A 15,303-nucleotide genomic window follows, 5' to 3' on the forward strand; every position below is an offset into this window, starting at 1 on the left:
ACTAACTATAATAGAAATAATAAATCTATATACTAATTATAATATAAATAATAAATCTATATACTAACTATAATAGAAATAATAAATCTATATACTAATTATAATATAAATGATAAATCTATATACTAACTATAATAGAAATAATAAATCTATATACTAACTATAATAGAAATAATAAATCTATATACTAATCATAATATAAATAATAAATCTATATACCAATTATAATATAAATAATAAATCTATACACTAACTATAATAGAAAGGCAATATAAGAAATAACGATGACTTACATTCTAGTGGCTGGAATCTGACCGGGTACCTGTAAGCCTTTCATATTCAACTGCAATCGGTCTCACAAGATCTCATAACAGGCACTTGGAAAATGGAATGACATCATCACTTTTGGCTTAGTTATGCTAGGTGCTGATTCAAATTCCCATGTACAGTAGTTCTGTAAAAATCATTCATAGAACACAGATGAAGGCATTTATGGTATTCCTAAAAGTTATTATGGTTGTGGGTTCAATTTAGTCAGACAAAGGAACCTTAATGTACGTATATACAACTTCCTATCTTAACTCACCTTTAACATTCTGAGTTAAAAATTTTATGATGGAGTTTATAGTGAATAAAAGCTTTATCAACTTTCAAGGTCAAGGTCGGTCATTCCAATGCTACTATCACTATAACAGGAACAGAGTCAATCATAAAGTTTTTAGAATCTATTCCAATACATGTAATTTTAATATACTATTCCTTATTTTATTTTTATCCCATGTTCCAATTTGCTTTAAAAGGTAATAAAGTTCGTATTTATTTATTTATCTATCTGTCTATCTGTTTGTCTGTCTGTCTATCTGTCTGTCTTTCTATGTATCTATGTATTTATCTATCTATCTATTTATCTATTTATGTATCTATCTATCCATCTATCTATCTATCTATCAATCTATCTATCTATCCATCTATCTATATATCTATGTATCTATATATCTATATATTTATCTATTTATCTATCTCCCTATCTATATATCTATATATCTATCTATCTATCTATCTGTCTATATATGCATTTATATATTTGTCTGTCTGTCTACCTGTCTATCTATCTACATGTATCTATCTACTTATCTACCTATCTACTTATCTACCTATCTATCAATCTATATATCTATCTATTAGAGAAGAAATAAACAAATAGTTATATAACATTAGCTGCTTTTGAGCTACTTTTAAGTCTGTGATCTTGTACATAACGATGTCTTAATGGGCAGTTAACACCAGTTCTACTCCAAAGAAATGAGCTGTTTCATAACCCCTGTTTCATATGTTAGCATGTACATTTTATGTAGCAGTTACCCTTTTATAGTTACCCAGTTCCTTTTTATACCCATGCTTATACGTCTGAAACAGATTTTTAAGAAGGTAGCCTAAGATCTTTCCAAATATTTCAGGTTTGTAGGCTATGAGAGCCAACTGCTTGTTCTTGTACAAATTCTAAAATATGTTGTTTCTAGGATCACTATGTACTCAGTAAAGTAATTACTATATGTGATTGCATTCAACTAAAATAATGTATGTAGAAGATAACTCTCATTTGATGTGTGCAGATAACTCCCAGTTTAGCGATATGCGTAGGCGATAATGATAGATGATATTGTACACCACCAGACTACATCAAATCTGTTAGTTAATCACTCCGCTTGAACAATGACAAAATGAAATCATACTATAATATATTTATATACAATTTGCCAGAAAGATCAGCTTTGAGCAAAAATATTCAGTAGTGGGAAAGAATACTAATAATAATAGTAATTATAATGATAAATGTACTAGATGCAGTCTTTTATAAATTAAAAAGAATGCCATGCATATTTATGCCAGAATCTCTTCAATGAGCTTAGTGGTATCATAAAATCAATATTCATTGGCAAAATAGTTTCAGAGAGCAAGATTAATTATAAAAATTGCCTATCTTATTAAAGATATCACAGAAAATAGTACACTATTTCAAAATTAAACACACAATCATAGTGTGATAAAATAGCCAATAAAACCTCAACTAGTGCTGTGTTTCAGAGTTAGACATCTATAAAAATGTCATAAAGTGATCAACTAGCATAGATCTATAAGTAACAACAAAGTCAGTTTGCTATAAAAATTGGAAAGGAAATACAGGAGGCTTTGGAAGACCTCCATCCAACTCAAACTCAGAGGATGATCAATTTTACAGAGTCACATCATCAGATATTCGTTGTGCTGAGCACACGTAAATTAAGAAAGATACTAAAAAATCTATTACAAGCGTGTTTTTGTATTGAGTAATAATACATGCATATCCCTTGAGCGATTAGTCAGTCTTGTTGGAGTTGTCCTTCATCTCATCACATTCCAGTTGACTCCTTCCATAGCTTTGCTTTCTTGTGAGGTGACATATCTCGTGTAATCTAAAACGAAAACTCACAGTTGAAGTCTAAGCTATATTTATATCTTTAAGTCTATGTCTATTGAAGTTTATGTAGGTAAATGTGTTCAGGTTAAAATGAGCTAATATGACAAAATATGCCAACTTTAGATTTATTCTCCCTTGTCTTATTGAAATCGGTTTTGAGTGGTGTATGTATTTGATACAAATGTCGCGCTATTTAATTAAATTCATGCGTCAAACTTTGTCTAACATTTTTATCGATCAGTCTGTGTATGGCCTACAAATAGTTGCTAACTTGTAATCTCACCTATTACCATACTTTTCATGGCCAATTCCTAGAAACTTAAAGCTGGACAAAGTAACAAAATGACGAAATGTTTTTTCTCCGGTTGGCGGCTTCCGAATTTTTGTAGATCACCGATACCAAACTAAAAGCTTAACTTCTATTTAGGTTTTGAAATAAATTGTATGCGCATTGCAACAAAATTGTTTTTTGTATTTGAAGCCAGATTTGTGATTACACAGTCTATGACAAACTGATAACGCTGATCAAAATCAGTCTTTTAGAGTATTACCTCATTTTTTCAGTCACCTCTTGTCAATGAATCGAGATTTTTGTATACCGCAACATTTTTATATTGTGCTATAGTAATTTTACTATAATAGTAAAAGCTTTGTCTGTCTGGCTGAAGCTACAGGTGGAGTTTGGGAAAAAAAGATGCATCATGCAAGATCCAAACTCGTCTTTGCTAAAATATGCACTGTTTTTGTCTGGCCAAAACTGGTTGAAGGTTGGCAAAAAAGATTGCAACGTACTGGATTCGAACTCCTATTTAATATAATAAGAGCAGTGTTTGTCTGAAGCCACAGTTAGAGGTAGGAAAAAACATTGCTTCAACCAGGATTAGAACTCATAACATTCAGCTTAGTGAACAAAGCTCTAACAATTGCACCAATTGGCCATCTTGGCCAATTGGTGCAATTGTTAGAGCACCATAATTATGTTTCATCAGCGCATCTCACTCCATCTCACAGCTGACACAGCACACTAGACTGCCAGTAAACTAGAAATAAAAAAAATAAAAAATTTCTGAAACCAGATTGCTTATAGTTGACTAATTTACTAATACATTTGATGACATGTATTTGCATATATTTGAAATTTCTTTTGTTTAGTCATGAAAACACATCAATTTTTAGTTTGGACACCAAAACATTAGTTGCTGCATAATCAGCAGGAAATATAGTTAGCTTGTCGAGTTTACACAGCCGTCTGTCAATAATAGTCGTATCTAAATACAATTTTATCTTAGTTCCAATCAACTGCGCAGCTGGAAAGATCTGTTGTTGCAATTTTCTTAATTTATACCTAAGACTACTCTCATCCCTCGTCTCATTGCCTCTAGCCCTTTAATATAGTAAAGAACTGTGTCCACCCGGCATTTTGAAGCCACGCATACAGTTTAGGAAAAACATTGCTTTCAATGAAATGTGAGCTAACGTCTTTCCGCATAATAGATCAATGCTCTACCAGCTGCACCAACCAATCTTTCTTGCACAGTTAGTTGTTACACATGACAATCTCTCACAGTGAATGGACTCTCAGAGTATTAGATTCAGTAACTTACTATCCTGAATCTGATTTGGTGAAGGGCGAGCAACTCCAGGTCTACCATACATGAGGTCAGTCTTAACACGAGCTAGGTCATCTATACTTGTTATGCCATCTACAAACATGATTCTCTGTCCTTTCCCTTGCATAACTTCCTTTACATGCCTCCATGCCCCACCATTTCTTCCTTGTCGAACTCTGCAAATATTGTAATATTAATATAAATAATTACGAATATTACTTTTTATATTATTGTATATTTATAGAGCTCTGGCAAACAAACTAAAATTAGTATGTCTGTGTTAAAAATTAACTACAAGCTTTCTGAGGTTCAAAAACTTGCTCGCTCACTAATCAAGTATTGCCTCAAGACCCAGCAAACAAGCTTTGCTATGATTGGCTATCAGGTATTGTAGGCATTTTAGAGTTGTCTTTCCATGTATCAGAATTTCTACACTACATAATATTAACGCTTATCAGAGTGCATTTCATGATGTCTTATGTTATTAAATTTTTGCATCTTATCTTTGAACTAGAGTTGCTTCATCACATCACTGTCCGCATATCGAATCATTTGTCTATTATATATGGTTTGCACACATCTTTTGCTTAATTATTTGTGAGAGTTTAGGTCAAACAGTAACTTCCAATTGCAGTATATTAACGTTTTTATGACCGATTGTATTATCTATCAAAATAAATACTATCACAAATCTTGTAGGCAGAGCCTTATATAGTTGAGGTGTTCTACCAATTTCTTAAAAGTCTCTCTGTTGAATATGAAGGTTTAAAATTAAAACTAAACCTATTGCAGATAAAATAGTAAATATTTTGTTGAAAATATAAACTATTTATTAATATTTTATTAAATGGTTAAGACAAAAAATTCAAGATACATGATTACATGATGGATGTTTGTTAGCATTGCCAAAGAACATGAATGTGATGCCTGAATTTGGCCTTCACTTTAAATGTGACCTCAAACAAAAGATTTTAACTGGCTTAGAATTATGCTTGTTGCGCTGGATGAGTTTCAGCGTTAAAAGTAGACATAGCCTTTGTACCAATCATAGATCTTAAATCAAGACTTTAAGCCTTTGATGGATGTTTGTTGGATATTAGTCTTCATATGTAAAAAGATTTTTTACATGAAGTTTTTTTCATTCTAGTAGATATGCTAAATCTGACGATGCTGACATATGCCCTGTTTTTTGCTCAATCTTACAGTACTTTTAGTATGCTGAGGCCTTTACTTACAGTATATGCAAGAAACTTTTCATTTTATCTGCTTGCTCTGCTACAACTACCAGAGACAATGGCATGTTAGTCATGTAGCCTATTTCTGTAAAAAAAGAGATGGTATCAAGGTAGAAACAAACATGTACGACTTATGTTCTAATGAACGATTGCTTGAAAATACTCAGTGAGTGTTGTGTGATGTGAAAAATAAATAAATTTGCTATTCATTTTTATCTTTGCTTTACTCTATCTACCAAGTTTTGTGAGGACATAGGCGATTGTGGTTCTCCCCAATTTCTATAATCATGATTGTTCTTGGCAAGTTTTAATAAAAGTTTGCCATTGCCTTCTGTTGAGTGTTTTTATTGACACAAGGTCTTTAGCTAGCTGGCCCTTGGCTTGCAGAGAAACTTCTCCATCCTTTGTAAAGTTTTGTTTTTAGTCCTGCAGGATTGCTAGACACTTTGCTCAACCACGTCGGAGCGCAGAAGGAGGATCTAGTTTAGTCACGCAGGACCCAACACAGGAGCAATTGTGGTTGGGTGCCCTTCCTAACACCACCAATGGTCCTTGTGAGGCTAAAATGGTTGACTCAAAAGGCGCCCTAACCACTGAATCATGGCTGCACCGTCCTTGCTTTACTGGGTGCTTTAAATTAAAACAACCAAAGAATATTCAAATTTTTTTATTTTTTCAAGATTCACTTTTATCACTGGCTATTAAGTACTTGAAATGATAAAGCAACTTTAGCAAATCCTAGCGAATACCCCAAGAGGCTTTCTGTTTATCTTAAATATTGACTTGTCATGTATAATATGGCTAATGCTCTTTGCGTTATCGCTAATTATGCATGTTTAGACTGGTCAAATATTACGTCTGCAACAACTTTTGTGTGGTTTAAACAAGAGTGATTTTGTCCTAAATAACAGAATCATCTCTCCTACTTACCTGCTGATTTACAAGCACATGCATTGCTCAGGCTTGCAGTTTGGCTGCTTATGTATTCTTGATAAGCAGCATATTGTTAGTGTCAGCAACTATACAAGCTAATCATAATTTGAGAGATAATGGAATTCTGCGCATTCTTACCATTGAAAAGCTTTCAATATGCCAAATGGATTATTTGAAATACTTGACGTTGCACAAATTTTTATCAGCAAAACTAAAGCCCATAAGGGGCAGTGACGACAATGCTTTGATAAAAACTGCAGTAAATTACTTTTTCTAAAGACTGATTACACAGGCTAACATTTTTTGCTCCAAAACAAATCATATGTGAAACGTACACACTGGAGTTATCTTTTCATGAGGTCATTTTACAAATGAGAGCATTTGTACAAAGAGCATTTGTATAGTGAGCATGCTCATGCTCTCTATACAAAGCTTCATGCAAATTAATTATGTTTTAATAATGTTGGTTGTGACTGGTCAAAAACATTGGGCATTCAAAACTAGTTTGAAATTCTTTGATTTTAAAACAAAACTTTCTTATATTAGTAGTACAAAATGATAAACGATATAAATGCCTAAATTCTTTTATATCATATTTTGTTGCATAAAATAAACTTAAAAAATTGAGTTATTATGAAGCATTTAATGCCTTAATCCTAGCTCTTCTAATGTGATTAAAAATGTTAAAAGTAGAACCAATGATTACTCAACAAGAGTCTAGTTTTTTGCAGTGGGATATTTAATTAAAGCATAATAAAATAAAACTATTTTATACATTATTAAGTGATTAAAAGTAGAAATTATTAACATATATAAAACATAGTTTATCTGTCCTTCTTTCTGTCTGTCTGATAACCTATACAAACAAAACTGTAGATATTTAAGCAAAAACCAACATATGTATCTTATTCAACTTCTTCCAGGGAAGCTAGTAACTTTATTTTCATTTTGATCTGGTTTCTCTTTGGAGATCTACTGGACCATAATCTGGACCATTATGTACTATAACTTATAAATAAACATATGAAATAACAAGTATTAGTTTTCTGATCTTTAAATGTGACTATACGGCGGTTATATAGCTGACTCAGTAATTCAAAAGCTTTGTGCCACCATACAATGTGCTACTGCAACTGTAAGTGCACACCTACAACAACATTCACAGCCTTTCTAGCTAGCTAGTGTCAAAGCTTTCCGACCTACGTACACAAAATCGTTTGCTTCCCTTGCTAAAAAGTTTAGCAAATGCTCTCAAGCGCTAGTCAATCTTTTAATAGAGATGTCATATTAGTCACAGTGACTAACTCGTCACGATTCTCTGATCATCAAACAATGAGTTGTGCGCTCTTGTTTATTCATAGAATTTCTTCAAAAGCAGGTGTTATCAGGCATAACAATGACCTATAATTCACACCATACTTTTGACATTGGGCCAAATTACAGCTGATTGATTTTGGCTCTCTATGCAGCCAATTATGTTAAATGTTTACTTTACTTCAATCAAAGGCTTCAAGATTTTTCATGGTTTGTTTCCTCGTTTTTTACATGACAGTTACAGGTTTTCAACTCATTTCAATTTACTTGATGTAAACAAATTGCATACAACCACTAACAGTTATTTTGAAAATACCATTGAATATATCATTATTGCTGCTTTAACAATCTTCCACCGAATATCTGTACTCTTATCAGAGAAAGGCATTTTAAACACTATTTGTCAAACTATTTATTCGATTTTAATGGCTAACTGTTGCCCTCTTTTGATTTTTGTTGTTTTACTATTGTTGTATGGCCCAATTTGAAAAGTATTTCTATTTTTGAAATAAAATTATTGCTAATAAAGTACTCTATATATATATGTATATATATATATATATATATATATATATATATATATATATATATATATATATATATATATATATATATATATCCGTCATATTGACCTATTCACTCTCTTAGTAACTCTACTCTATACCTTACTCCACTGTTTGAGCTATAATGTAGAAATTTTTTATTTAAAATTTACCTCAGTCTATAATATTTATTTTTCACTTTCAAATGTTTGTTTTGACAGTTTACCATCAATTTAAAAAAATTATACCCGCTTGCTGGCAAAAGATTTACAAAAGACCCCTGCGTATGAATAATAACAGGGTTTTGCACTTCAATGAATATTTGTACAGCAACATGTACACATACAATATGTACACATACAGTATGTAAACATACAATACGTACACATACAATATGTACACATACAATATGTACACATGCAATATGCACTTTAATTCTAAACTGTTTCCTGCTAACAAAAATCTGAAGCAGTCTTCTTTGCTTTCTGATAAACAACCATGACTGACATTGCTAGGCAACCAGTAAACAATGATGTGTTATGTCGCTAAGCAACCGCTGAACAATTGTTTATCCCCCAACTGACTAGTAAATAACCATAACTATAAAAACAGGTTTTGCTGAGACTCCAACGAGGGACATTCCGCTCGGTACACTGACACTAATATCTGCACCAATATTAAATACAGATGCCTAATTTTTAATGCCTAATGTTGAATAAAATACAGATACCTACTTGTACTCTGATATGTCCTTGACATCTGGCCTGTATTGCTTAATATGGTTAGCAGCTTTAACTGAGTCATCGTATCCTCCAGCGCTTCTGTACAGACGGTGAACTGGAAGCATTCCGTCATATGTCTACAAATGACCGAAGTTGAAAACAATCATTTAGGATAATAGAAATGAATAAGTTGTCTTTAAAAACGAAAAAATGCAATTATTAACAATGCATGCATATTTTTCCATAAATAAGCTTAGATAAACCATTAAACACAAATCTAAATTCAAGATTAACATTAAAAAAGTGAAATGTTAAAAAGAGAAAGCTGAGTAAACTATGAACTAATGAAGTGGTGGAACTACTACTACATCAGAGATCAAAGAAATGAAAAATGAATTCAACTTGCAAAAACATTTTAAGCTTGCATTTTGGTGCAGGCTAATTATAGTGATGCTTGTTACGGATATGATGATTAAACTATAAAAAAAACTAAAAATTAAAAAACAGGTTACAATATACTTGCAATGAATAAAATAAGCTGACATGTACGTGTATATTCTCAAAACATATAAAGGAATTTTATAAAATCTGAGATAGGCAATAATTACACCTCTATACATTGTGTAGCAGTAACAATTTCTATGGACATTCAGCTCGGTATACCGATCCTTTAATACGTGCATCAATACCAATTTCAGATGCAAGCAAAACCTTACAAGTGTCTATGAAAAAATTTCAGGTTATAGGATTATCTCAAAAAACATCGCCCTGATTTAAAACAACTATAAAAATCTAACATATTTAACTAAAATACACATTGAAAAACTTACATGACCAACTTTTTTGCAACTTGCTAAAGACTGGTACACACTATATCACTGTATGTCAGTGTTAATCAAACAATACTTTGCTGATCCTCTGTGATAATAATTTTTACACAATAACAAATCCATTTGCATTTACATCAGCGAAATTTTCATGGCATAGCATTCTGATTATGCCATGCGGTCTGTCGTAGAATTGATGAAATACTAGTTCCGCAGCGACCGTCATAAAAGCAAATATGCATCGAGAAGTCTGACACGGCCAATCACCATCACCGAAGTGATACGCATTGCAGAGGCTGTCGGAGATGCTCAGCAAACTATCGAAAAAGTTTGACAGCTACAAACTTTCCCGACATATCCGCATTGCCTCGAGGATGCCATCGGTTTGCGGTGCCCATAGAGAGAGAGGACAACTCATCGAGAGGACAACTCTGACATATGTAAACCAGCCTTGAAAAAAAATAAAAATTTGTTTTTCATCAAATTTCCATAACTCACATCATCTTCTATAAGAGGAAGTTGTCTGCTCCTCAAATGACCGCTGTTTCGGATGACATGCTGCTTATAGCTGTTGTTAGGGACAAAAGGATCGTTAGTAGGAGCATGATATAGGGCTATGTCAAGGGGCATGCTGACAACTGTGTGTCCTTCGTGACTATTGTGGGGAGCCATAAATGTTTTACTACGATTCATCTGATGGAAACTCTGTAATAGGTAAACAGCTCAATTAGAAAGCAAAAAAAGGATAATGTGGAGAAATATCTACCACTCAGAGAAGAGATTGAAAAGTGCTGACATCTAAAAGCAAGTGTAATTACAGTAGTCATTAGAGCACTGGGTACAATAACATCTGCACATCAAAAGTGGGTTGGCCAAATAGAGCTTCAATCAACACAAGTCAGTTGCAGAAAAGCTCGCTATTGGGAATGACCAAGATCTTGAGGTGAGTGCTCAAACTTCAAGGTCTCTGGTAGGAGACCAGAGTTTGAGTACTCATTACTGCCCATTTGGGTTAACCGGGATGAGGAAATAATTATATGTGTATAAATGATTTTGGATATGTGATGTTTGGTAGAAAACTTGTTACTAAAGGGATCATTTGTATAGAAATTATCTAATTACTCTTCCTAAATACAAATTAGAAGGGTTATAGTGTTATGAAAACACTGTTTAGTAAAAGTCTGGTGGCAGACCACATGCTTAAACTTCAATCATTAAGCAACCTTGACAAACGAAGTTGGTATTGTGCACTGTCTTTAAAAAAAATAACTGTAGGTTCGAGTCTTACCTCAAGTTACATTTTGCTATTAACACAGCAATACAAAATCTTTTTTTAATATTTGTCTTTGTGGAATGCAAGCAGTGCCTCTGTGGCCCAATAAATAAGGCATCTGCCTTCGGAGCAGGAGATTGTGGGTTTGAGTCCTACCAGAGGCTATGTTGGAACTTTTCTTAAAGTCACTTTATTATTTATATTTACAGATTTTTCAGGTTTGTTCCTTTAATCACATATCATCCTGTGTGTTCTTAACTCTATCATATAAGCTGCCAATACCGCTTATGTGAACAATACTTGTTGTTGAAGTCTTGCTAAACATTTTATTTGACTTCAAGAAATAAATAAAATATTACTTTGTTTTGATCATAATGTAGAAATTGCTAATGGAGTTTCTTTTGGCAAGAAAATAACGGATCTCCCTTTTATATAAAATATTTTGGGTTTGAATATTATAAGGACTTTAAATGTTTTGTTCAGGAAAAGGATAGTTAACAGCATTATGAAAATTATCTACAATGTATCTTAGCTTACGCTCGCAATTGGACTTGAAACATATTTTAAAAACTGTTTTTTAATCATGTGAAGCTGGCTGGTGCTACATACAATATTTATCCTTCAACTATAGTTATCCTTACAATAATAATAATGTCTTTTGTTTGGACATCCTTTGCTTCAAAAGGTCATTATCTGGGTCATTATCTATGTAATATTTTAACAGTTTAAAACTTAAATAGTATAGTAGACGCTCCTTCATGGTAAATAATTTGTTCCGAGAATGTTTATGTTACGATTTTACGTTATACAAAGAGTAAAATACAAGTAAATTGCCTAATCCGTTCTAGATCTTCTCAAACTTCTCAAAACTTCCGATCTTCCTTTGGCCCTTTAAAAAGGAACAAAGTTCACTTGACTTTTTAGTTTAAGGCAGTACAGTAAATGCAGTACTATTGGTTTTTATTGACAACTTTTCTTTTTCTTATTACACTCTGAAAATTTTATGTTAAGGAGAGTACGCACCTTCCATGTCAATTTAAATTGATTTTTCCACTTTTTTACAGACAGCAAGGTCTATGCCACAAAGAGTAAATACTAAATACTGTTTAATGTCTAAAATAAAATAAAACAAAAATATATTTTTATTATAATAAGAGTGGTGTCTGCTCGTTTATTTGTCGCCAGGGTTCAAGGTTACAATAAAAATAGCATTTGACGAGACTCCAACTAGGGGCATTCAGCTTGATAGACTGCCACTTTACCACTTGTATCAATCGATTGCCTTCTGGTATTTCAAAATAATTATGCACATACTTATTATCTGTGTGTTATTGGCACTCCTGATGATCTCTCACAACACTCTAGACTGCCAGGGTACTAGTATATGTAATAGAGATACGCTATTCATCATTTTCTATCCCAAAGGTGGCATGAAAGAAAGGTATATTTTTATGGCTATGAAAATTTATTTATTGACATCAAATTTGAGAACTTCAGCTAACTCGGCACGTTATGTTGTATAACAGTTTTTATGTAATACGAAGCAACAAATTTTTACAAATTTTTTATGTTATGCGTAATTTATGTTACTTGGAGTGTCTACTGTACAATGAAAAACTCTCATAAAATAATTTTTACAAACAAAATATAAAAAATGTAACCAAAAACTAACATTGAAAGACAGACTAGTTGGCTATCTATTGCTAGACCACCCAAATAGCTAAGACGTGCTCTAAACATATTATGCACAAAAAAAGTCATTACATGTCTTGTGATTCAATGCTTAACTCCGATACAATGGAAACACTGTAAAACTTTTGAAAACAAGTTGAAATATAATTACAAACTTTTCATTTGAGTTCTTTCCGAATATCTTAAAAGTTTACTATGAAATATAAATTAACATTTGAATTAACATTTGAATTAACATTTGATGTTTGTTTGCTGAATGTTTAAAAAATTATATAATTATACATAGTTATATATAATAATACAATTATGAAGAAAATCTAGGGTATAGTCTTCATCAAACATACTTCAGTAGTTTCAGCATTTTATATGAAGAACCAAAAGTAAGACCTTTTCATTTTTTTCTATTTCCCTACAGTTTTAGTGTCTTAGTTGTAGCTTAACAAGTTTGATGAGAAAGGCTTTATTCAATTCAAACAAAGACAAAATCAGTTTTAGTTTTTATATTTGCTACTGATGTCATTATTCAAGCAAAAGTCTTGCGGTACCTTTCCACGTCTAGATAGGGACGGTGAGGAGACGCGCCGCTGATTATACATAACACTATGTACATTCTGAGTTTCGCTATCCTCGAGCTCCCTCTGCCTAGCAACCATTCCCATAAAGGCCTGGTGTCTGTCTTTGTATCCACTCATTGTTACAGCTTTTCGGTCGGCGGCAGACAACTTCGCTGACATAGCTATTGTCCTCCCATATGTGGTTCTACATGTACATAGAAACATATGTAGTTCATATACGGTGCCAGTATCATTAGACATACACGATACCGCTGGTTATAAAACCATTTTTCCTTGAGCTGTGTGTATGTCTTCTGCTACACGGTGAAGTGAAACTTTTAGAAGTTTGATTTAAATATGCATATATCTACCATTGTTAAGCCTGGCCTGGTCTGGTATTTCTTTAATTTTATCATATAGCCTGCAAGCAGGAGTTCAAGAGGCGGGTTTTTAGAAACCAGATGGAGCTTTCAAACCAAATAATTTTTGAGCTGTTTGGCAAAAGGTGCGAAGTATACTTGCAAGAAGTTTTGATGAAGTCAGCCACAAAATTTAAAAATGCATAACATTTGTGCAGACTAACGGACAGACAAAATGACGAAGTGGGATTTATTAATATATATAATTCATTATTTGTTTTAATGATCTGTAGTAATAAATTTCATTATTCTTTGAAACTGTTCCATTCAAAAGTATTCTACATTACGTAACTATGTCACAAATATTCCACACCACAGAATGCTAAAAAAAATATTTTATGCAGTGTTAACTTATGCCATGTTAAGATATAAAATACCACACCATATCGCAATACCCTACATAAAGTCTTGGGCTAGTGAATTCAACTACACCGCAGTATAGGTAAAGTCTCTATGGGGAAGGTCCATCATAGGTCGCAGGTAAAAAAGATGAACTCACTCTCACATAAGAAAGAACATTCAAGTTTAGAGCTCCATCAAAGACATAGAAATGAACAAAACATAGAATTTCTCTCCTCACAATCTCTGGCTCATCACTAAAGTATATGTAGGCTAACATGTGAGTATGCTCGTGTTAGCTAACGATTCATTTGCCATTAAAACTAGCCTCAAATTAACCAAGTTAAATCTTTATTTAATGTGTGGAAATACAATTGAGAGTAGATTCTCACATAGAAGTAAAAAAAATAATAGAGTGTATTAGGCGACTGGATTGTTACAAAAATTTGTCGATTAGTCATAGATAGAAATGACATCCGGCAAGTGACAGATTGACAAGCAGGAACATGTACCTTAAACATCCCACAAAGCCAAATAGCTATCTGCTGGCAAATTACAAGTAGTGACAAATACTTAGTAATCGAGATGTGACAAATATTACTTACAAGTTTTCTCCAGCAGATTTTTGAGTACCTTTCGGCCAATACATACGAGACAAATAATCGGTAGCCATGCTGCCAAATCCACCACTCGCTGCCAAGCCTAATACTTGCTAGCAGTTTTTAGTTATAAGAACGCACACTACTTGAGACAGCCGACAGCACCAAAGCAAGGATATCAACTTCTCTAAGCATTAGACTAGCTTCCACGAAGTGAGCATACAAATACTGGCTGGCGTTAACAGCGTCCCTACTTTAATAAGTTAATTGTCAAGTCTTTATCAAAGGCATTGTGTAGTAGTGTTGCCATAGGCAGCTCTCTCTCTATAATCAATTCTTTATTATCAAACTGCTGCGTGTTGAACTACCTAATCTTTTGTATAATCAGTTTGAAATATTAGACATGTTTATACTAATGCTAATGAACTATGCAAGCAAACTCATTTTTGCTGCCTGACTGTATGCATTATGATGCGGGACACTTTGACTTCAAATTGCTATTGTTAATTATATGAACGATTTTTTGTGTGCGTAGTATCACTTACGGAATGGCTTAGCGGTCAGTTTTTGAAAAATCTATATCTGTCTGCAAACATTATACCTGAACAGTAGATGCCCTTGGCTCTTGTACACCATACTACAAATTTTGAAAGCCTTATGCTCTAAAATGTCAACTACCTGTGACACATGTCGTAGGTACTTGATGCCGTGGAATATAAAAAGTATTAGTAGAATAAAAAATAGTCATTATATTATTTAAAGTTGTTGTGTTTCAAAGAGAGTAGT

At 32.9% G+C, this 15,303-nt stretch overlaps 1 protein-coding gene across 1 annotated transcript; it reads right to left on the reverse strand.

Annotated features, from left to right (window-relative positions):
* Positions 1-1,876: 1,876 nt before the first annotated feature.
* Positions 1,877-14,551, reverse strand: LOC137388446 (uncharacterized). The gene is made up of 6 exons (XM_068074932.1): positions 14,524-14,551; positions 13,152-13,365; positions 10,140-10,346; positions 8,827-8,951; positions 4,063-4,244; positions 1,877-2,453 (listed from the first exon to the last, which is right to left on the reverse strand). Exons 2-6 carry the CDS (start codon positions 13,338-13,340, stop codon positions 2,383-2,385), a joined length of 774 nt encoding a protein of 257 aa, XP_067931033.1. The 5' UTR covers positions 13,341-13,365; positions 14,524-14,551; the 3' UTR covers positions 1,877-2,382.
* Positions 14,552-15,303: the final 752 nt, after the last annotated feature.

The sequence above is a fragment of the Watersipora subatra genome, chromosome 2 (genome assembly GCF_963576615.1).
Source record: "Watersipora subatra chromosome 2, tzWatSuba1.1, whole genome shotgun sequence".
Taxonomy (NCBI): domain Eukaryota; kingdom Metazoa; phylum Bryozoa; class Gymnolaemata; order Cheilostomatida; family Watersiporidae; genus Watersipora; species Watersipora subatra.